The sequence below is a fragment of the Camelina sativa genome, chromosome 19 (genome assembly GCF_030686135.1).
Source record: "Camelina sativa cultivar CO46 ecotype springtype chromosome 19, ASM3068613v1".
Lineage (NCBI taxonomy): Eukaryota > Viridiplantae > Streptophyta > Magnoliopsida > Brassicales > Brassicaceae > Camelina > Camelina sativa.
The window spans coordinates 14019773-14042633 of record NC_141898.1 but is presented as its reverse complement, the minus strand read 5'-3'; the positions used below and the strand labels follow the sequence as shown (position 1 = coordinate 14042633).

The following is a 22861-nucleotide window of genomic DNA, read 5'->3' as shown; positions in this document are numbered from 1 at the left end:
GTCGAAAATAGTGAGTGGAGTTTTTTTTAGTTCGGAGCAATGTTTTAAAACCCGAACCGAATACTAAACCGGGAAAGTTATGGGGTCACTAGTTTACTGGGTCAACCCGGATTGACGGTGGGTCAATAACATCAATGTATATATATATATATATACATATTATTCTATATTTTATATATATATATATATATATATCTTATAATATCATATTATTCTATATTTTTAATATAGGTAACAAATTTCTATTTCAAAATTTTTAATAATTTTTTACTCTTTAAATTTAATGACAGAACTTATTGTCATATTTAAAATTGTTAATTCTTTGTTTGTTTATATTTGACAGCATATTATTCATGTATATATATGTTTAGGACTTAGTTTTAGTGGGATGATTTAACCAACTAAAAAATATATTTTATTATAGTATAATAGATATAAAATAGGAAAATCACGTTTTAAACTTTCAAAATATCACTGAGTAGCAATTTAAACCTCGAGAGAATTTCACTAACACTATAAACCTTTAAAATGATTTTACTAACACTTTAAATCTTTAAAATGATTTTACTAACACTTTAAATTACTGTTTTGTAATCTTTCGTGGCGGTACAAATAGAAAATTTAGTTTTAAGGTTTAAAGTGTTAGTGAAATCATTGTAAAGGTTTACAGTGTTAGTGAAAATGTGATTTAAAATGTGATTTTCCCAGTATAAAATTAAATAAAATGGTTTTTTATCTCTCCAATTAATTATCTAACCCCAACGACAAAAAAAAAAAAAAACTAATAAACCCTCCCACGCGTCTCTTCCCTTTCCTCTTCTTCCTCATTCAACTCGTTTGATATTCTTCTTCATCAAATTTTGCAGAAAAAATGATAATTAATAGATATGTTCAAATTAAAATACCTAAAGCGTTTGATAAGTGAAACCCAAAACCCGGCGGATCGGTTAATTAAGGCGGGTTGCCGGTTTTTACCAAGTTTATCCGGGTTTTCCCGGTTTGATAACATTCTGGTTTTAGAGCAAAACCCAGACCGGCAGACTGAACTAGTCGCAGGCTAACCGGTTCGACCGGCCGGTCTGGTCCGAGTCTGAAAACACTGGTTCGGAAGTGTTTTCAAACAATATGGCCTAGGCCACTGGATTTCAGTTCAACACAAATTATTCGTATACTTGGATTTAAATTTGTTCCTTTAACTTATTTTTTGAAAAGTTTTGAGTGAGAATTATACAAACTTTTGTTAGCCTTTCCAAGTCCAAGCCAAGTCCCTATTAGTATGATATTATCCGCTTTGGGCCGAGATGGCAAAGCCCGCACGGATTTCTTATTGGGCTCCTTCCCAAAAGACCTCATACTAAGTAGGTTTGGACTTGACTTATATATTAGAAACTTCTTTTCTAATCTTCCGATGTGGGACGTTGGTTTGTACCCAACAATACTCCCCCTCAAACCAAGAACCACGAACCTTAGGCTTCTTCTTCAACGAAATCTTGTCACCATTGACTCGGTGCTTTCTTATTCGCAAGGTACCCTTCTTATCGTGTCACATTGAGGGGCTTCTCCCACACCAATCATAAAGCCCATACCCACTTCTTAGGTCCATTTATTTCAACCTAGGCTCTGATACCAATTGTTGGACTTTCCAAGCCCAAGTCAAGTCCCTATTAGTATGATATTGTCCGCTTTGGGCCGAGATGGCAAAGCCCGCACGGATTTCTTATTGGGCTCCTTCCCAAAAGGCTTCATACTAAGTAGGTTTGGACTTGACTTATATATCAAAAACTTCTTTTCTAAACTTCCTCTTCCTTGTTATTTAGGGAAGCTTACTTATTATCTTGGTATCGAAGTATTTCAAGAGAAGGATGGAATCATATTAAGACAAGAGAGCTATGTGAAGAAAATTCTTGCTGAGACAGGAATGAGTGACTGTAATTCTGTTCTTATCCCGATGGAGTTTGGTTTGGAGCTTTGTAAAATCAACTATCGTAGAACTATCATAGAATCATCGGGTGTCTTAGATACTTGCTTCATACACAGCCTGATTTGTTGTATCATGTTGGAGTTCTGAGCAGGTATCTCCAGGAACCGAGAGAGTCACATGGAGTTGCACTTAAGCAAGTTTTAAGATATCTACGGGGAACCTGCTCTCATGGTCTCTATTTCAAGCGAGGGAACAAAACAGGTTTGATAGGATTTAGTGATAGCAGCTTGAGTGTTGATCTGGATGATGGGAAGAGTACTGCAGGTCATATTTTCTATTTTAATGAATGTCCTATCACTTGGTGTTCTCAGAAGCAACAAGTTGTAGCTCTTTTTTCCTGTGAAGCAGAATTTATGGCCGTTACAGAGGCAGCTAAGCAGGTCATTTGGCTACAAGATCTTTTTGCAGAAATTAGTGGAGCTGAGAGCGAATCAGTAACGATTCGAGTCGATAATAAGTCTGCTATCACACTCACTAAGAACCATGTCGTTCACGGACGAAGCAAACACATTCACCGGCGATACCACTTCATAAGAAAGTGCATTGAGAATGGACTGGTTGTAGTCGAGCATGTTCCTGGAGTTGCACAGAAAGCCGACATTCTCACAAAAGCACTTGAGAAGAATAGGTTCAAAGAAATGAGAGGACACATTGGAGTGCAAGAAGTCATGAAGAAGAGTTTCAAGCTTATGGGGGAGATTGTTGGATAAGCTTGAGGTTAACTTGAGGAATAAGTTAATGTCTTAACCGAGCAATGGTTAAGAAAGATAAGATCAAATATGTTTTAGGAGATATCTAAGCATAGAAGAAATTCCTATTAGGAATTGGTTTTAGTTTTTGGTGTTATATAAATAGAGGTGTTATGATGAGAGAATTATGTAGGAGTTTGAGAGAGAGAGATTGAGAGGCTTTGTTTTGAGAGAGTTTCAAAGCTAATAAAAAGAATGCTTTTATAAATCTTAATCTTGTTATTCAAATTCTATAACCTTACTAGTAGCTACCACTATGTAAATGCATGTAATCATACATGTTACTTCTAATGAGTCCAATATTATATATAGTACTCATTATTATCTCAAACCTTATACACATTGGATATTCAATTACTAGATTTTTACAATGATTTTGTATTTTAATTTTTATTTAGTCATTTTGATCTTATGCATGTCGACTTCTTAGCTCCTTGCTTATTTCTCTCTTGTAATTATTGAAAAGAAAAGTAACTAAAATCATATATGCCGTTTAACAAAAAAAAAAGTAACTAAAATCATATAGTTATAAATAATAGCATCAAAACCAAACTTTTTTTAATGTGCACACTAAAATACTTTGGGTTTGATATAATCATATAATACACCCTCAAGAATCAAAATTACGAATATTACACACTATGTTTAGTGTGTACATTAATGTTTAATTATTTGATCAATTCAAGAAGAACAATCCCAAAGCTATAGACATCACTCTTCTAATTCATCTGTCGCGTTGAATAGTACTTGTGACTTCATTTACCTCTTCCCAGCTCAAGATAAATGCCCCTTTTGCCTTTACTCATATGAAACAGAACAAATCTTATTAACAAAGGTCAGAAAAGTAGTCGAATTAGCAGAGAAGTAGTACTCACCTGCAAAGTAGTCTCCTAAGTAAATACGAGCCATTTAGGTTCCTTGGTTGCACTACTCGAGTCAGATTTGTGTGATGAACCCTCATGAGAATTAAGTTCCAACTACGAGTGAACATAAGAGGATATATCTAAAGATTAGTTTGTCATGACATCTAAAAAATAAAGAATGATAAAGGAATTAGAGCTCTCCTCGAAACTCTTTGTATCGTTGAGCTGATTCTTTAAATGATATCTTGACTGCAACTTGATCTACATTTGATTTTGTGGTACATTGACATACGAAAAAAGAAATCTCCCTTAGCTGACGACTAATCTTAACTGACGATAAAAAAAGACGATAACCTAGATCTACTTTCCTCTTTCTCACCGGCGGCTTGGCCTCATGCCACCGCTGAGAATCTTCTCCTTTCTCCCCCTCTTCCTTTCTATAGTCTCATCTACCATGGCGACAGACGAACCGGATCCAATGGACAGCTCAGACGCCCCACAAATTACGACTAGAGATTCGATTGAAGTTACTTCTACCTCTACAGCAGAAACCGACTCAGCTAATGCAGTACAGGTTCAGATAGTTTCATCTGATGTATCTACAGAGCCACTTCTTGAAAAAAGCTCAGTGGAACTAGCTCCTGTAATTGATGACACAAAGCTCCAATGGGCAGAGAGATTCAATCCTAGCCTCCGCAACCTCAAGAAAGCTGCTCAACCTCTTTTTTCAGCGGATGGTACTCCTCGGGTTAGAGCCCCGGTCTCTGTCATTCTCAAGTATTCTGATACATGGAAGGACTACATAGTGGCTCACTTTCATGGTAATCCTCCTCCGGCTGGTAAGATTTTCGTGGACCTTAATCCGATTTGGGGAAAGGATGGCAGGATTAATATCAGAGCTTTACCTAATGGTCTAGTCCTTATCTACATTCCCTCTGAGCACACTAGAAAATGGGTCTTAGAGGTTGGCTGTTGGCAAGCTAGAAATTGGCTGTTTACAGTCACCCCACGGTCTCCTACTGCGTCGCTGACTCCACTAAAGCTCGTCTCTCTTCCGATATGGGTTATCCTCAAGGATGTTCCCCCGCAGCTTTATTATCTACCTGGTCTCAGTACCATTGCATCAGGTATAGGTGAACCTCTCCATACTGAAAAGCATCAGCTTCCACCTCTCGCAAGCGATACAAGGATCAAGGTTGAAATCTTGCTCAAAAAACCTCTCCCTCAGTCCGTTCTTGTTGAAGACGATGAAGGGAATGAGATTTGCATTTGGGTTGAGTATCCCCGGTTACCTCCCAAATACGATTTTTGTAATGAATTTGGCCACCTCTACCATCGTTGTCTAATCGCACCGGCTATAACCAATGATGAACCAACTCCGGCCAAGGCTTCTACATCCTCTCTTCCTGTGATCTCCGAAGACACTAATCTCCAAACTAAGAAAACTACGTCTTCAATCTGGCAAGTAAAAGGTCACCTAGTCGCTGGTATTCCGATATCTGACAACCCTCCTGAGCTAGAGAAAGTAGTCGTTACTCCTACCAGGATGAATTCTCCAAAGTCAACCTCCACAGCTGAGATTCCTGTTCCTCCTACCGCAACGCATAAATACCTGGACTCTCCTATCTCTGAATCTCCTAATGATTGGCAAGAAGTTAAACGGAGATCTAAATCTCCTAAGCTCTCAGGAAAAGGGTCGCTGAACACTACAGGCAAGGCACCATCTCTTCCTGGTACTAACCTAGGAAAGGAAAAGAAGCCTTCAGATGCACTAGGTAAAGAGGTTCCTCCCCCAACAAAGCTCAATTCCCGCATGCCCAACCACAAGAAGATTACCTCCAAGAATAATAAGCTTGCCTCTAGAGGACTGGTCCCTGTTCAAGGACGTCCTCAACTCTGCTTTCATCCTTTTTGCCCACCTTTTGTAATGATGATGAAGCTTTTTTGCTATAATATTAGGGGTTTGAATACAACCCATCGGCAACAAGAACTTAGGATATGGGTTCAGTCTAATAGGCCTTCGATAGGAGTAATTTTGGAAACACATGTTATGGAAGATAACCCACCTTAAATTTTGGCTTCTACCTTTCCTGGTTGGAGATATGATTATAACTACTCACCTACTGCCCTTAATGGGAGAATTTGGGTTGTATGGGATCCGGCTTTTAAGGTTTTTGTCTACAAGAAAACTGATCAAGTCATTGTTTGTGGAGTTTTCGATCCGGTTACCAACCTCTCCTTCTCGGTTTCGTTTATCTATGCAAGGAACTGCATGTTTGCCAGGCGAGACCTCTGGGATACTTTAAAGGAGTTGCACCAAATCAACATTCAAAGATCTCACTCGTCGCTGTATCTTGGGGACTTTAATCAAATTTTAAGTGCAGAGGATCACTTCTCTCTCCATCCATATCCCCTGCCATTGCAAGGTATGTCTGATTTTCAGGACTGTATTGATGCTTGTGAGCTTCAGGAACTCCCTAGCAGAGGAGCCTTACACACTTGGTACAATAGTCGCCCCCTTGACCCAATCACGCGTAAACTCGATAGATCACTTGTCAATGCTGCTTGGAATGCTTGCTTCCCTTAGTCTAATGCACTCTACGATGCTCCGGGAGGCTCTGTTCACTCTCCTATCTTAGTTGCAACCACTGATGTTCAAGAGCGGAGGAAAGTCCCCTTTAAGTTCTACACATTCTTCACAACTCATCCAGACTACCCTGCTATTGTTGAAACAGCATGGAATGAGACTATATCCTCGAAATCCAAAATGTTTATTCTCTGTCAAAAACTTAAGGCGGTTAAGATAGGATGCAAGGCTTTAAATTGCACTCATTTCAGTAACATTCAAGCTAGGTCTGCAGAAGCCAAGGAGTTGTTAGCTACAATCCAAAACCAGATTTTATCCGCGCCTAACTCCATATTGTTTGAGGAGGAGAGATTGGCAAGACAGAGATGGCTCATTATATCAACAGCTGAGGAGACCTTTCTAAGAGAAAAATCTAGAGTTCGTTGGTGTTCAGAAGGAGATTCCAACACCCGGTTCTTTCATAACTCGGTCAAGGCTCATCAGGCAAGGAATCTTATTCGCTCTCTTTTGGACTCAGATGGTGAAAGGGTCACAGACTCTTCAACTCTCAAGGTCATGGTTGTAGAGTATTACAAGCAGCTTCTTGGAACCAAAAATACTCAAGTCGAGCCTCTTAGTATCCAGCAGATTCGAGAGCTGCATCCCTTCAGATGCACTGAGGATTTGGCTTCAACTCTTATAGCCATTCCTTCCCCTGAATTGATAACCACAACTTTGTTCTCTCTCCCTTGAAGCAAAGCTCCAGGCCCGGATGGATTCACAGTTGATTTCTTTATCAACTCGTGGGGTGTTGTTGGACCTTCGGTCATTGACGTAGTCTCAGAATTCTTTAAAACGGAGAAGCTTTTCAAGCAAGTTAACGCAACTATCTTAGCTCTTATTCCCAAGACTGTTGCAGCAGAGTCCCAAGAATTCTAGCCGGTAGACTTAAACTCTTCACTACAGAGGCTGTTCAGAGGAATCAAGTTGCCTTCATCCCTGGTCGTCTCTTGTGTGAAAACGTCCTCCTAGCTACGGAGCTGGTTACTGATTTCAATAAGGAAAGTCCAGTGACTAGAGGTTGTCTGCAAATTGATCTGTCGAAGGCATTTGATAATATAGACTGGGGTTTCCTCACCAATATCCTTGAGGCTTATAATCTTCCAGAGCAATTTATCAAGTGGTTATCAACTTGCTTCACGTCTCCGACTTACTCAGTGGGGTTTAATGGTGAGCTTGTGGGTTATTTCTCAGGAGAAAAAAGTTTGAGACAAGGAGATTCCATCTCTGCGCCGCTTTTCACTCTGGTTATGGACATTCTTTCTAAACAGCTTGACAATGCAGCTACTGAAAACAGGTTTCAAACTCATCCGCAATGTGGAAGTCCGTTAATGACTCACCTTATCTTCGCAGACGACATTCTGGTTTTCTTTGATGGCACAGAGAGCTCCCTGGTTGCAATCATGGACATCTTAACTCAGTTTAAGTCAGTTTCAGGGTTAGGCATAAATATGCAGAAAACTTGCCTCTATCTTGATGGAAATAATAGGGACACCATAAGACATTTAGCAGTCTTTCACAATATCTCTTATGGCTCTCTACCAATGCGCTACCTGGGAGTCCCTCTTCTTACCCATAAATTAGCTCCATCAGATTACCAACCTCTTATAGATAAGGTGAAAGGAAGAATAAGCTCTTGGACTAATCGCCATCTCTCATTTGCGGGACGTCTCCAACTTCTCCAATCAATGATCAATAACACCATTAAATTTTGGGCTTCAATATTCATGCTACCAAACAAGTGCATGCTCAAGCTTGAGCAGATCTGTGGAGCGTTTTTGTGGAACATCAATGCAGAATCAGCTCGAGGGGCAAAGGTTTCTTGGGAAACTGTTTGCTCTCCTAAATCAACTGGGGGATTAGGACTAAGAAGGTTAATCGACTGGAACAAAATTTTTGGGCTCAAGTTAATATGGCTGCTCTATTCTCAGGCTGGTTCTCTTTGGGTCTCCCGGGTTAAAAGTCATCTGATTAGAGAAAAAATCTTCTGGGAGGCTGAATTTCGTTCTTCAGGAAGTTGCATTTGGAAGGGTCTCTTAAAGTTGAGACCGCTAGCAAGGCCTTATGTGGGTTGTAATATTCTTTCGGGAAGACAAGCCTTGTTCTGGCATGACAACTGGACAGGACTTGGTTCTCTGTTAGACATTGTTGGTGATCAGGGCCCCAGAGTCACCGGAATATCTTATCAAGCTCGGGTTGGTGATGCTTCTTCAAACAGCGATTGGAATCTTCCAAGAAGTCGTCATCCTCTGGTTCATTTACTTCGGGCTTGTTTGCAAGGTCAAGTCCCTCCACTACAAGAAGCTGATGATGATATTTTCCACTGGAAGAATTATGCAGACCAAAATCATGCTAAATTCTCCTCAATTAAAACATGGCGGCATCAGTATCCTCCTGGTAATTCGGTTACTTGGCACACAAATCTGGTTTAAAGAGCGCATTCCTAAAATGGCATTCATGGCTTGGCTTACTGTCCAAGATAGACTCACTACAAGGGATAGACTGATTAGATGGAGTCTACCAGTCCCACCAGATTGCCTACTTTGCAAGTCAGGTAACGAATCAAGGAACCACCTATACTTTGATTGTCCTTACTCCTACAATCTCTGGACTCGATTCTTTGACCACTTTCAACCTCTCCCTCCAAGCACTTTTGATAGTTTTTTAAATTGGATTAAGTCTCCCACCACAAACAGGAGACTTAATTCAATTTGTAAACTAGTGTTTCATGCTTTGATCTATGCTATTTGAAAAGAGAGAAATTCCAGAATACACACCTTAACTATCAGAACTGAGGCACAACTTCATCGTGAAATCCAGCTATAACTAAGACGAAGACTCTTATGGTTGGATCGCTCCCTCTCTCACGGACCAGTCTCCTCCAATACACCCCAGGATGCTTATCTTTGTTTATGGTTCACTCACTTTCAAGCCCCATAACCTTTTTTTTAACCAAAATGTGTTTCTTATCTATACTATGTATTCTCCGTTTATGTAAGGTACCGATGTTTCTAATAAAAATGGTATTTTTTTATAAAAAAAAAAAAAAAAAAAAAAAAAAAAAAAAAAAAAAAAAAACCATTTTACTGAAAATCTCATTTGCCAAGAACTTTCTCAAAATTATTTTTGATATTCACAACTTCTGAGTACTTAAAATATTGTGTCGCTATGTTCAGTGGACAGTCATGGCATCATTGGTACCTGTAAACAAGGAAATATTAGAAGTTTGTTTGATGGTTAAATTTTTATTAAATGCAAAAAAATTTGGAGAGTTTTAATCTTTATGTGATCTTTTCTTGAAGTACCAGAATAAAGCTAATGAAATACCAGAATAAAGCTAATGCGGTCAAAAGAACGAACAGTTATGCGACTGATGCTACTACTGGAACAATCTAACCATTCTTTTTATTTGTCCTTACGTACGCATGAATCAGACCAACAAAGAATTTCCACCATACCTTATGATTCAAAGATTAACGTATAATCAGTTCATATTTCTATGAAAAATGTTTCCAACGTAGGTTTATAAAAAGCTTATAAAGCAGCACACCTGAGTTAAAGTGATCCATCCAGTAGATACGAGACATGAAGTCTCGTTATTTGCCAATAATTTGATCAAAATTTTTACATATGCGATTTGCACAAATTTTTACATAAATATTCAAAAGTTAAAATACATGTTAAATTCAATTTTGTATTCTTAGAAACATACATAAAGTTGAAATAAATACGGAATGCTCTATAATGAAGAGGTGGTATATTTAGGATAATTTGGAAAACATTTAATCATTCATACTCATTCCTAACATTTTCCAACTTATCTTAAAGGTTAGTCATTTCAATGCAAAGTTCATGCATATATATTTATGCTATTCTGTTTTTTTTTTTTTTTTTTTCATCCAAACATTAAATTAGAAAATGACTCCAAGATTGGTTGCCCAAACCGAAGGAAAAAAGTTTATAAAGATATTTCTGAAACTAAAGATCTCGAGGAACGAGCAAGACAGTCGGCCCTTAAATTTGACGTACGCTGAATCCTGGTAAGAGGGAAGGCTGGGAGAAAAGATCTGAAGTGGCTGAAATCATCTAAAAGATTGGAGAAGACGGGCCATTCATCTGGATCCTGCACCATCGCCACTAACTCCGCACAACCCGTCTCATAAACTTGGCAGATAATACCAGCATTCTGGAGAGACTCCATCGCCCAAATCAGTGCTTGTAACTCCGAATGAAGGGGTGAAGGGCTTCGTGTGATGCAACGTGCTCCCAAAAGTAACGTTGAGTCCTCACCATTGTAGTACCACCAACCCAACCCCATAAAACGATCGGAACCCTTCCAGGATCCGTCAATCTGACAACGGGAGGAGGGTGGCATGATATCTGAAAAATCCAAAAGTAACGTTGAGTCCTCACCATTGCAGTACCACCAACCAAACCCCATAAAACGATCGGAACCCTTCCAGGATCCGTCAATCTGACAACGGGAGGAGGGTGGCGTGATATCTGAAAAATCCAAAGGATCCTGGACTCCCATGGAGAAGGCTTTAGTCTCCTCCCACAGTAATTTATCATTAGTAGCCTGATTAATAACATTGCCTGGCTCAGCCTCCGATCCCTCAAAAACCTTTTTATTCCTACCCTTCCAAATTGACCATAAAATCCAAAGTAGGCGAAAACAAATATCCGAAACTTCCATATGAGAAGACGTCCGCCATAATATAAAATCTAAATTCGCATACTCTGATTCATAGGGGAATCCATCAGGAAGTAGCAATACCGGAGACAACTCCCAGATCCTACGCGAATGAGGACACTCGAAGAGAGCATGATTAATAGTTTCAACCACATAATCACATCGTTTACAGAACGTATCGCACCGCACACCCCGATGAGCAATCCTTTCCAACACTGGAAAAGAACCGGAAGCAATCTGCCAAAAGAAATGTTGAACCTTCGGGGGAACTTCAAGTTTCCAGGCTTGTGCTCTAATGGCCACGCACGTCGGGCCAAACTCAGCTACCTTAATTAAATCTCGGGCAAGCCAATAACCCGATTTGACCGAATATTTCCCTGTTTTTGTTTAGTGCCAAATTATTCTATCCGGTTTAAAGGACTTGCTGACCGTCATACTCAAAATTATTGGAATTTCCTCCGGATCCGTGAACTCCTCGAGAATAGGCAAATGCCATTCCTTAGTGATTGGATTAATTAAATGATTAACCATTAAATTAGGGTGTAACACTTTCTCGCGACCTGTAGCTAGCCTCGGTGGGTTATCCGGTATCCAAGAGTCTCTCCATACAGAGGTATTACAACCAGAGCCTATCCCTACTCTTGCTCCATGTTCCACCAAACTTTTTGTTGAGTAAATATTTGGCCAAGTAAATATTATGTTTCATAATTATGAGATTTGTCATAAGTTTTTTTAATAAGAGATCGTTTAAAATCTCAAATTGTTCTTCTATAACTTTTAGTTTATGCATAGTTTAAGCAACTATCAGAAATAAGCATTTGATATTGCTAAATGTTGTAATCATTATGAACATTATACTTACGTTATATAATATCTTTTATGGAGAATCTTTTCATCCTCAATACTAGATTTCGTTACAGAATTTGGTTTCTCGTAAGATGAACTCAATTTTTCGGTTACATTATAAGAAATTGGTTCATATAGAATTGAAAAATTCAGAAAATTTGCTCTAATTTTAGAAATACAACCAAAAAAAAAATTAGGCTTCAAAACATGGTTCTCGTATGGGATATCACCATAATCTCAATAAAATCATGGTATACACAAAATATTATTGTATAATGTATTGAATTAATTAGACTAAGTTATCTATGAATATCTTTAATCTACACATATATTGGGTTTTCGTTAAAATTTTATATTGCCAAATATGTTAATAACCTTTTCACTTACTTGTATTTAATAAAACCACCAGAATATGATGATATATATACACTCTTTATTAATTCGAAAATACATTATAAAAACAATCTTAGTAAGGGTAGTTAGTTACTTTAAAATTTCATTACAGTTTAGAAATATAAGTTTTAAAAACTAATTAATAATATACATTAAGGGTAAAAATGTCAAATATTAATTATGCAATTTAAATAATTATAAACACGAAAATATATTATTAATTTTCAAAAACAATATATAAGATATGATATCTAACTTCAGCTTTCATCTTTATATGATTCTATTTTTGTGAAACAAATAAATCATCATATCATCCATATAATTAATAAAATTAGTTTTTTTCCGCATATACCATGATTTGAGTTGTAATGTGACAACCCGTTCCGCGGACTCCACTAGTCTACCGCTAGCTATCTCAACGGACCGTCCGTGGACCCCATTAGCCCACCGCTACCCGCCGAAACGGACTCCAAGCTGGCCCTGCAAGGCATCGATCGTAACCCATCATTGTGGATATCCAAATCCACCAGTAGGTTATTGGTGCGCCAGACGTTCCTCGAACCCTGGTCCTCACCCTTTAACAACCTTCCCACAGGAAAAGCTATCACCAATTGACCTGCAGATCAATAGTAGGATTTTTAATTTATCCTCGAACCCTGGTCCTAACCCTGGTTTGAGGAATGTCTGGCGCACCAATAACCTACTGGTGGATTTAGATATCCACAGTTATGGGTTAGGATCGATGCCCTGCAGGGCCAACTTGGAATCCATTTGGGCGGCTAGCGGTGGACTAGTGGGGTCCACAGACGGTCTGTTTGGGTAACTAGCGATAGACTAGTAGGGTCCGCAGGACGGGTTGTCACATGTAAAAACCAATATAATTTGTTCAATCTATGAAAATAAATTTTAATGGGTCAATTTTATTTTAGTATATTTTTATTCTTAAAGGACTTGGGCATGGATCTGGAAACCTCTATTTGCCAAACCTTAAAAAGAAATTAAAAATATAGAGATATAAATATTAAAATAGTCTTATAATAATTTCAAATGCTAAGAAGAGTTAGAATTGAAATTAGTCTGGTGTATAATGAGTTAATTGCAATGTTTTCAAAATTGGACCGGACCGGCGGTTGAACCATGTTAACCCGCAAACCGGAAACATATCCGGGTTGGGTTAATATCAAAACCCAAAGAAAATTGAACATGTAAAAAATCATATCAACCCGCCAAAAAAACCAAAAATCGGTGAACCATTAAACCGGCTAAAACCGAGTTCTACTTTTTTTTTGTAAAAATGAGTGTAGAATTAATTATCGTTTCAAGCAATGTTTTCAAAACCGGACCAGACCGGCGGTCGAACCACGTTAACCCGCGAACCGACAACATATCCGGGTTGGGTTAATATCAAAACCCAAAGAAAATTGAACCGGTAAAAAATCATATCAACCCGCCAAAAAACCAAAACCGGTGAACCATTAAACCGGCTAAAATCGGGTTCCACTTTTTTTTGTAAAAATGAGTGCAATTAATTTAATTAATTACTGTTTCTAGTTTTCTTATTAGAAAATTAGCAGTAGTAGGATTTCTTAGAAAATGAAGATTGAATGTTCTATAGTCTTATTTTCTTATTACTTTTAGATTTGAATTTCTAAAATATTTTACTAGTACTGGTTATACTCTAAGTTTGTTACACTTTGAGTTTATTAATTTTTAAGGTTTTTTTAAAACATTATGATTATTGAAGTATTTTATTTGGTATATCCAATTATATCATAGTTGTAATCATTGAAATAAAATAGAAGACATATCCATACCTATTAGTTATAAAAATATTATTAAAATCAATTGAACCCGGATGACCCCGATCGAACCATATTGACTCATAACCCAGAAGCCTTCCCGGTTCAGTTACCGGTCCGGTTTTAAAAATATTGATTTCTAGTTTTCTTCTTAGCAAATTAGCAATAGTAGGATTTCTTAGAAAATGAAGATTGAATGTTCTACAGTCTTATTTTATTATTATTTTTAGATTTGAATTTCTAAAATATTTTACTAGTACTGGTTATACTCTAAGTTTGTTACACTTTGAGTTTATTACTATTTAAGGTTTTTTTTAAACATTATGATTATTGAAGTATTTTATTTGGTATATCCAATTATATCATAGTTGTAATCATTGAAAAAAAATAGAAGACATATCCATACCTATTATTTATAAAAATATCATCAAAATCAATTGAACCCGGTTGACTCCAGTCGAACCATATTGACTCATGACCCAGAAGCTTTCTCGGTTCAGTTACCGGTCCGGTTTTAAAAACATTGGTTAATTGCATAAAAAAATATCTTTCGATATCTCTAAATGTGTAGTTGCAATACTAAGTTACTATATTACATATATTGTATGGGTTAAATCTATTAACTTTCCAAAATTTTAATCGTAAAAAATTAACATTGCTATATATAATAAATTGCATAAATTAATATTCGATATTTTTACCCTTAATGACTATTTTAATTTGTTATTGGAAACTTATATTTGTAATAGCATTTGAATGTAAATATATATCTTTGGTAAGGTTATTTCTAAAATATATACGAGATAATATCAAAATATATAGACTAATACAACATATCAAAATATTATTTTAAACAATAAAATATACAAAATTGATATATAACATAAAGTTCAACAATAATTCATCGCAATCGAAATATTTTCTCTCCTAGGCACGCTTCCCGAGGATGAATAAAAGGAGTATGACACATCTTTTTAACCAGATCTCAACCACTTTCTAACCCCAACAACAGAAATACCCAATGGTCCTTACGAGTTAAGGCGAGTTTCCATGGTGGTTCTGAGCTGTCCGACATCCCAACACCTCCGCAAAAGCTATATTTCAACCGCCAAAACAGCCCCAACGCATTGAATTGGTAAGCCGATCTGGTGCAAGGTCGTAACAGGAACCCACTGTAAGTTTCCCTGCTAATTTAAACTGTGTAACCCTTGCAAACGTGTGTAAACCTTTTAACCCTGAGAAAACCTACTACAAACCCTGTATCCACGACTGCGCTAAACCACCAGAAGCGAAAATATTACACCAATTTCAGCTGACAGTTATGGAGAGACGCATACCATATCACCAAAAAGGAAAAGAAGTGGTGAGATGCTTTCCCCCCCCCCCCCCCCCACCCCCCGGCAAGAGAGTCAGAGCTCCGGAGCTTGATACATCGGAATAAATAGAAGCAAACGCTCTGACTTTAATTGGGAGGCTCACTAACCCATCAGTCCAAAGACTGTGGTCCCTCTTCCCCTTTGTTGCCAACAGATGGAACTTCCGGGGAAAAGCAACTGGGGCAGATCTAGGAAGAGGATGTTTCCAGTTTAGCTTTGAATTTGAGAAAGACATGCAAAAAGCATGTCTACTGGCAACTACAAGGACTCCCAAAACACTACTGGCAACCAGCAATGTTACAAGCTATGGCAGAAGAACTCGGAGAGTTCCTGGATCTGGAGATACCTGCCTCCACTACAAAAATAAAGACACTCATAAATGGCTTGCAACCACTCGCAAGAGATACAGTGGTGGAATTCCCCAATGGAAAAGAAGCAATTGTTACCTTTGAGTACAAAAATCTCAAAAACCACTGACAACACTTTATGAGGTTAACCCATGAGAAGAAAAGTTGCCCAGGTTTAGCTGCTGAAAGAGAGAATCCTAGCCAACATATAGATAAACAAGGATCAAGTCAGGCAAGAGAGGTGTCAAGAAACTATTATGTGGCTAGTGATAACTTCACAGCTCCAAAGTCCCAGGACTTAGCAGCTCAGTCGGGATTCGAGTCTCAAGAGGGTATTACCTCTCAGAAACGAAAGATAGACACTAGAGTGGAGAATCAGTACTCGTTCTCAGGAGAGAGATACAGTAGAGCCCTCACATATGTACCTACAAGAGATCGAAGAGTTGAGAATAGAGGAAGCATTCACTAATTTGAAAATGGCAATTATAGGGTGAGGCTAGAAACTTAATGAGTCACACGACGGAAAGAATTATTGAATCTGCGGTGGCAACGGCCTCAGAAAGTCTACCAGTGGAGAATGGACCGCTATCCGGAACACCGGTTACCCGCTTGACTATTAGTGAAGAAATACCTCCAGCTGGAGAAACATCAAACGTACAATCATCAAGAGGGCATGGTAGACCACCACTAGCAAAACCATCAACAAAAACAATACAAAAATTACCAGGAATGAAAAGCCAAAAATGGAACTTAGTGCAGAGCTCCCCAAAGAAAACCAGTGTTATTAGACAAACTCAAAGGTCAAAAGGTGAGTCCTCGAATCAAAATAGAAGTAAAGCTGACGATATTGAGATATATGAAGAGGAAACCTCTTTGGGCAGGAAACGCAGAGCAAAACAGCGCAAGGCCGTGGATCCAAAAATCTCCTTAATACCTGCAAGAAAGAAGAATATGGTGGATTTTCAGAATCTCCCAGCCCCTCTTCCTTAAGGGTGTTGAGCTGGAACTGTTGTGGGTTGAGGAAGCTTATAACAGTACAACGATTAAGGAAAATCAAGAAAAAGATTTTCCCAGATATATTATTCCTCATGGAGACAAAGAATACCTCTGAATTTATTCTCCAACACCTGGACTGGATGGGCTACTCTTCAAACTTCTTAGTCCCTCCATCAGAATCAAGTGTGGGAGGACTTGCCTTATTCTGGAAAGGAAACATTGAAGTCGAAATCCTTACTTCTTGTGAAAATTACATTGATACCAGAATAAAAACAAAAGGTAAGATCTTCTTCTCTACCTTCCTATATGGAGAACCAGACATGGCAAAAAGGCAGGAATTTTGGCTCCACATCCAGAATATTGGCACATCTAGAGATAGTCTGTGGTTCATCACATGAGACTTCAATGAAATCATAAATAACTCTGAAACAGTAGGTGGCCCGCCAAGACCAGAAGGGTCATTTACTAACCTGAGAACTTTGATGTCAACTTGTGACCTGTTTGACTTAAAGCACACAGGAAAATTCCTGTCTTGGAGAGGGACACATCATTCTCATCTGGTGCGGTGTCGTTTAGATAGAGCTATGGCAAACAGTGAGTGGATTATGGAGTTCTCCTCAGGTAGAAGTGAGTATTTACGGTTTGAAGGCTCAGACCACCGACTTTTGGTCACATCTTTTGAACCTTTTAGGAAAAAAAGAAGAGGATTATTCTGTTATGATAGAGCTTTAAAAGGAAATGAAGAAGTGAGGAAATTGGTCCTTGAGGCGTGGAACTCTATCCTGGATGCATCGGTGGAGAAGAGACTAGATGCCTGCAGACGGGCAATCATCACCTGGAGCAAATACCATCATGAAATTAGTCAAAAAGAAATAATCTCTCTTCGAAAAGCCTTGGAGGAAAACATGACTAAAGATGAAGAAAACCAAGCGGAACTGGAAAGAATCAATCGAGAGTTGTTGAAGGCTTACCAAAATGAAGAGACGTTCTGGAAACAAAGGAGTAGACAACTCTGGCTAACTTTGGGGGACAAAAACATTGGATATTTTCATGCAGCAACAAAGAGTTGGAGGGCTCTAAATAATATTTCTGTGATGGAGTCAGCTACAGGAAACCCAGTGTATGAGGAAAAAGAGATTGTCACAGCAATCACTGACTACTTTCATCAAATCTTTACATCTCAAGAAGGAAATAGAATGGATTGTGGTCCAGGAGGCCCTAGTTCCCTGCATCTCACAGGACATGAATGAATCATTGATTAAATTGCCAACGGTAGAGGAAATCAAAAGAGCATGCTTCGCTATCCATCCTGACAAAGCTCCTGGGCCGGATGGGTTCTCAGCAAGCTTCTTCCAATCAAACTGGAGCACAGTGGGAGAGGAACTGGTGGCAGAGGTCCAATCCTTCTTTAACTCCGGAAATTTACCTCTGAAGATAAATCATACCCATGTCAGGTTAATTCTGAAGATTACTGTCCCCCAAAAAGTGTCTGACTATAGACCTATTGCTCTGTGCTCAGTGTACTACAAAATTATCTCCAAGATACTGACCAAAAGACTCCAACCAATCATTTCGAGGTGTATATCGGAAAACCAATATGCATTTGTTCCCCAAAGAGCTATATCAGACAACGTGCTCATTACCCATGAAACTCTACACTATTTGAAGACATCAAATGCAAAAGAACGAGTATTTGTGGCGGTTAAGACAGATATGAGTAAAGCATATGACAGATTGGAGTAGGATTTCATTAAATTTGTGTTGGAAAGGATGGGTTTTCATCGACAATGGGTCCAATGGTTGATGCAGTGCATAACAACAGTTTCATACTCATACCTGATAAATGGCCAAGCTTTGGGTACGGTTACACTACAGAGAGGTATTAGACAAGGGGACCCGTTGTCCCCTTATATCTTCAATATGTGCAGTGAGGTACTTTCAGGCCTCTGCAACCGAGCACAAGAACAAGGAAGTCTACCAGGTATCAAAGTGGCAAAAAGAATTCCCCGTGTGAACCACTTACTATTTGCAGACGACACAATGTTCTTTTGTAAGTCTGACCAGAAAATTTGTATGAAACTGAAGAGCATCCTGCGCAAGTACGAAGAAGCATCAGGACAACAGATCAATCAAGACAAATCTGCTATTACTTTTTCAGCAAAAACAAATAGGGTGATAAGAGAGAAAGTAATGCGAGACCTAGCTATCCATAAAGAAGGTGGGCAAGGTAAATACTTGGGGCTGCCTGAACTGTTTGGACGTAGAAAAAGAGATCTCTTTACCCAAATTGTGGACCGAATAAAGCAAAGAGCCATCAGTTGGTCATCTAAGTTTCTCTCCATGGCAGGGAAACTCACTCTGTTAAAATCTGTACTAGCTGCCATGCCAACCTATACTATGACATGTTTCAAACTCCCAAACTCTCTGTGTAAAAGGATTCAGGCTGCTCTTACTAGATTCTGGTGGGACTCTAATACGGGTGAAAAGAAAATGACATGGATCTCCTGGAAAAAGATGACAAGATCCTTTAAAAACGGAGGTTTGGGCTTTAGGGACATCAAGGTCTTCAATGATGCTCTGTTGGCCAAACAAAGTTGGAGAATACTCACCAATCCAGATTGCTTACTCGCAAAAGTCTTGAAGGGCAAGTACTGCAAATCCTCCTCCTTTTTGGAAAGTGAAGTCCCAGGATCAGCTTCTCACGGTTGGAGAGGTATCTGTATAGGACGTGATCTTCTAAAGAAAAACCTAGGCAAACTGATCGGAAATGGAGAGTCCACATCAATTTGGAATAGTCCTTGGCTCTCACTATCTTCTCCCTGCAGACCTATGGGTCCTCCCACAGAACGTACTAAGGATTTAAAGGTCTCGGGTCTCCTGCTACCATGCTCCGGGAAATGGAATGTTGATCTCATCCGGACCATACTTCCGGCTTATGAAACAGAGATACGGAAACTGACGCCAATTAGCCTAGGAGCAGCTGATGAATGGGCATGGCTCCCTCAAAGTTCTGGAGTGTACACAACAAAATCTGGGTATCATGAAACAATGGCAGAGAGAGACGCAGAGTATTTTAACCTACATCCTTACCTGGTGGGGGAATTTGACTGGAGAGCGTATATCTGGAAGAGGGAGACTCTCACCAAAGTCAAAATGTTTCTGTGGAAGCTAGCACAAAATGCATTACCGGTGGGAGATAATCTAATACATCGCCAAGTCTGCACGACAGCTAGTTGCCCCCACTGCGGCAGTGCAGAATCTGAACTCCATCTTTTCTTTCATTGTCCTTGTGCAGCGCAGATATGGACACAATCGCTTCTCTACCCCTCAATCCAACCAACGAGTCTTAACTCTATACAGGAGGGCATCGCCCAAACTGTGAAAGCAACCTGGCTTCCTCCTACTGGTATTATTACCGGACCTCTATCCCCATGGATCCTATGGGCCATCTGAACAGCAAGGAATCGTCTATTATTCAATAAAGAAAAAATGACAGGAAGGGAGGTGTTAGCTATCGCGATCAAGCATGCTAAGGAATGGCAAGAGGCACAAAATGGGAAAGAAAAACCACTCACCAAGATAAGAAACCCACCCCGACCTATTCCGAGAGGTACAAATCACCTAGCTTGCTCTGACGCGGCTTGGAGAGAAGATGGGTCAACAGGTCTAGGCTGGGAAATACGAAATCCTCAAGAGGAGATTGTCTGCGAAGGGTCGGCTCAGACCTCGCATATTTCTTGACCACTGGTAGCGAAGCGGTAGCAACTCTGATGGCAATCAGAGTTGCAATTGAATCGGATCTCACCTCGGTCAATTTCGTTTCAGACTCGTTAACTCTTGTCAAAGCAATCAACAAGGAGCTCCAAATCAAGGAACTTTACGAGATTCTCCACGACATCCTGAACTTATCATCAGCATTTTCATCTGTTTCTTTCCATTTCATCCCTAGAGAGTTTAATTGTCGAGCGGATGCTCTGGCTAAGGAAGACCTTGTAACCGGTATAAACGCTAATTAATTGAAATGAAATCGGTTTAGTTCAAAAAAAAAAAAAAAAAAGAGTTCAACATGTGCAACACTGATCTAGTGCACAGTATGTTGCTATTCAAATAATCTCCATGCGCACACTTCCATTGCCAACAATCATATTGGATGATTCATTCGGTATATGGAACAAAGTGATATCCTTGGTAATTATTGACGGAGAAGACAGTTTTGATTTTGTATTCTCCAGCAAAACCAGGTCTTAGCGAAGACTATCAAAAACTACTACGACTCACTTTTTCTAGAACCTCTTGTTCGCACTAGAGTCTCTGTTGCCCACCCCAACCCTTCATGCATTAAGAATTTAAGATCAACTGCAAGACCTCAAGCGGTCGAAAATACTACAAAATCATCAAACGTATGTTTGAAATTTTTTGAATAGTTTTTTTTTTTTTTGAGAAAGGAATTTTTTTTTTTGAATAGTTGCAAAACACAAATTATTGTTCTTCTAATCTTAATATCCGGTAGAAAAATAATCAAATATATCTTTCTATTTTTAGATCACGAGACACTTTATACCTAAAAATAATCCACTACTTTGACAAAAGTTAATAATCATATTAATCAACAATACTTTTAAGAAAAAAATCAACTAATTTTGAAATTTATCAGGGTCAGTTGACCCATGTGTTTGGTCATTGCCCCCATAGCCCCCAGCCCCCTCATAAGATTGTTTTCGTAAAAGAAAGCACTTTTTAAGAGGACAACAAAGATTGCTTGGTTAAGAATTAAAACCTCTAACCCAATCAAAACTAACACACATCAACATTAAGATACACTACTTTATTGTCTAAGCCATCACCAAGAAACCCAATATCCTAATACAAAAAATATTCTACCAATTAAGTATGTAGATTTAAAATTAAAGGGACGTGGGTCAATCACTAACCACATGTTAGGTGCATTATAAAAAATCCAAAATTATACATGGCTTGAATAAAACAACAATTTATAGCATCAAAAGCATGGTCCTTGATTCGCTAGATCCTAAGAGACAGTGACCTCCTCCAATCGGCAAGAGATGGCTCGCCCTTTGTCAACTTTCAACTATTCTCTCTTTGCCTTTTTTAAGCATATATTTCCATTTCTGTCTAGTGTTACGCCTTCGATTTGGACAAGAAATACAATGCTAATTACTAATTTGAGGTTAGCTAATCCATAACCAATAGTTTATTTTGTTAGCTAATTAATAGAATAAATTAAAATACTAAGGACTCCTACGTTTTCTAATTGATAGTTGAAAAACAGGACCGTTCAGTATACATTCTATTCCGTAAAAAAACATTATTAAGCAATGATGCATGTTAATTATTGATCTGTTAAGTTGGAGAAATATTTGGCAAACAACTTCAAAGGAAAGTATAGAATGTTAATAATAAATAAATAGAAAAAAATCAAAATTACAAATGATGAAATTATAAGTAGGTGTCTACAAATGATGAAATTATAATTTTTTATTAGTAGGTGTCTACAAATGATGAAATTATAAGTATATGACAAACAATTTTTTAACATTCAAAATCAACCATACTAGATTAGACATGTAAAGAAACTAGTATATAAATACTTCATTGTTTTTTCAAATGATGTAAGGTTAGGAAACTTTAATAAATTCTTTACAACTTCAAAAATATTATTGTGGCATTTTAACCTAAAAAAAGTATACTCTATCTCATTTGGTCATGAGGATTTCACAAGGTTTCCCTCATTTGAGCTTAGAATACTCTATCTCATTTAGTGTCTATCACTAGTTTGAAGACTAGAGTCAAAGTGGTAAAAACACGTTTCTTTCAAGTTCTATTCACCCAGTTTATCGTTACTTTTTGTGTTTCAAAAAGTAGATCTTAAATTTCTGAGAAAAATTGAGAAAGTTTGTCTTTCAATCTTGTGAAGTTTTTACCAGTTTTTTCTTAATCATGTCATCTGCGATGGATAAAGCCTTGATGGCTATGTCTCTGAAGGATGAGGAAGAGTTGCCGTTCGAGATGCCTGATCTCCCAGAATTCTCCTCGTGCGAAAGAAACACCATTAGCTTGGTGGGGCGTACTCTAAACCCAGCCAGACAGCCGATGAATCACCTAATCAAAGATATGCCAAGGAAGTGGTAAAAGATTGGAAGAGTGAGGGGAATCGCTTTATCAAGAGAACGC

General features: G+C 38.3%; 4 protein-coding genes across 4 annotated transcripts; 3 read left to right on the top strand and 1 right to left on the bottom strand.

Moving 5' to 3' along the window:
* Positions 1-4047: 4047 nt before the first annotated feature.
* Positions 4048-8651, top strand: LOC147920547 (uncharacterized). Its single transcript, XM_087501130.1, has 5 exons — positions 4048-5622; positions 5764-5942; positions 6037-6127; positions 6181-6896; positions 7079-8651. The coding sequence occupies exons 1-5, from the start codon at positions 4048-4050 to the stop codon at positions 8649-8651; spliced, it is 4134 nt and encodes a 1377-aa protein (XP_087357256.1).
* Positions 8652-10177: 1526 nt separating this feature from the next.
* Positions 10178-11408, bottom strand: LOC147920546 (uncharacterized). Its single transcript, XM_087501129.1, has 2 exons — positions 11342-11408; positions 10178-11289 (listed from the first exon to the last, which is right to left on the bottom strand). The coding sequence occupies exons 1-2, from the start codon at positions 11406-11408 to the stop codon at positions 10178-10180; spliced, it is 1179 nt and encodes a 392-aa protein (XP_087357255.1).
* A 4404-nt stretch (positions 11409-15812) lies between these two features.
* On the top strand, positions 15813-17067 carry LOC147920545 (uncharacterized). The gene is made up of 3 exons (XM_087501128.1): positions 15813-16094; positions 16163-16327; positions 16555-17067. Exons 1-3 carry the CDS (start codon positions 15813-15815, stop codon positions 17065-17067), a joined length of 960 nt encoding a protein of 319 aa, XP_087357254.1.
* Positions 17068-17253: 186 nt separating this feature from the next.
* On the top strand, positions 17254-17919 carry LOC104767842 (uncharacterized). The gene has a single exon (XM_010491814.1). The coding sequence runs from the start codon at positions 17254-17256 to the stop codon at positions 17917-17919; it is 666 nt and encodes a 221-aa protein (XP_010490116.1).
* Positions 17920-22861: the final 4942 nt, after the last annotated feature.

What these genes read in the sequence shown, in the direction of transcription:
- LOC147920547 (XM_087501130.1), top strand. Translation starts at nt 4,048, where the DNA reads ATGGCGACAGACGAACCGGATCCAATGGACAGCTCAGACGCCCCACAA. An exon ending in CTAATAGGCCTTCGATAGGA is followed by an intron (nt 5,623 to 5,763) that starts GTAATTTTGGAA and finishes CCGGCTTTTAAG; the next exon opens with GTTTTTGTCTACAAGAAAAC. An exon ending in CAAAGATCTCACTCGTCGCT is followed by an intron (nt 5,943 to 6,036) that starts GTATCTTGGGGA and finishes TCTGATTTTCAG; the next exon opens with GACTGTATTGATGCTTGTGA.
- LOC147920546 (XM_087501129.1), bottom strand. Translation starts at nt 11,408, where the DNA reads ATGGCATTTGCCTATTCTCGAGGAGTTCACGGATCCGGAGGAAATTCC. An exon ending in CAATAATTTTGAGTATGACG is followed by an intron (nt 11,290 to 11,341) that starts GTCAGCAAGTCC and finishes AAACAAAAACAG; the next exon opens with GGAAATATTCGGTCAAATCG.
- LOC147920545 (XM_087501128.1), top strand. Translation starts at nt 15,813, where the DNA reads ATGAGGTTAACCCATGAGAAGAAAAGTTGCCCAGGTTTAGCTGCTGAA. An exon ending in ACAGTAGAGCCCTCACATAT is followed by an intron (nt 16,095 to 16,162) that starts GTACCTACAAGA and finishes TGGCAATTATAG; the next exon opens with GGTGAGGCTAGAAACTTAAT. An exon ending in CAGCTGGAGAAACATCAAAC is followed by an intron (nt 16,328 to 16,554) that starts GTACAATCATCA and finishes CTCTTTGGGCAG; the next exon opens with GAAACGCAGAGCAAAACAGC.
- LOC104767842 (XM_010491814.1), top strand. Translation starts at nt 17,254, where the DNA reads ATGGCAAACAGTGAGTGGATTATGGAGTTCTCCTCAGGTAGAAGTGAG.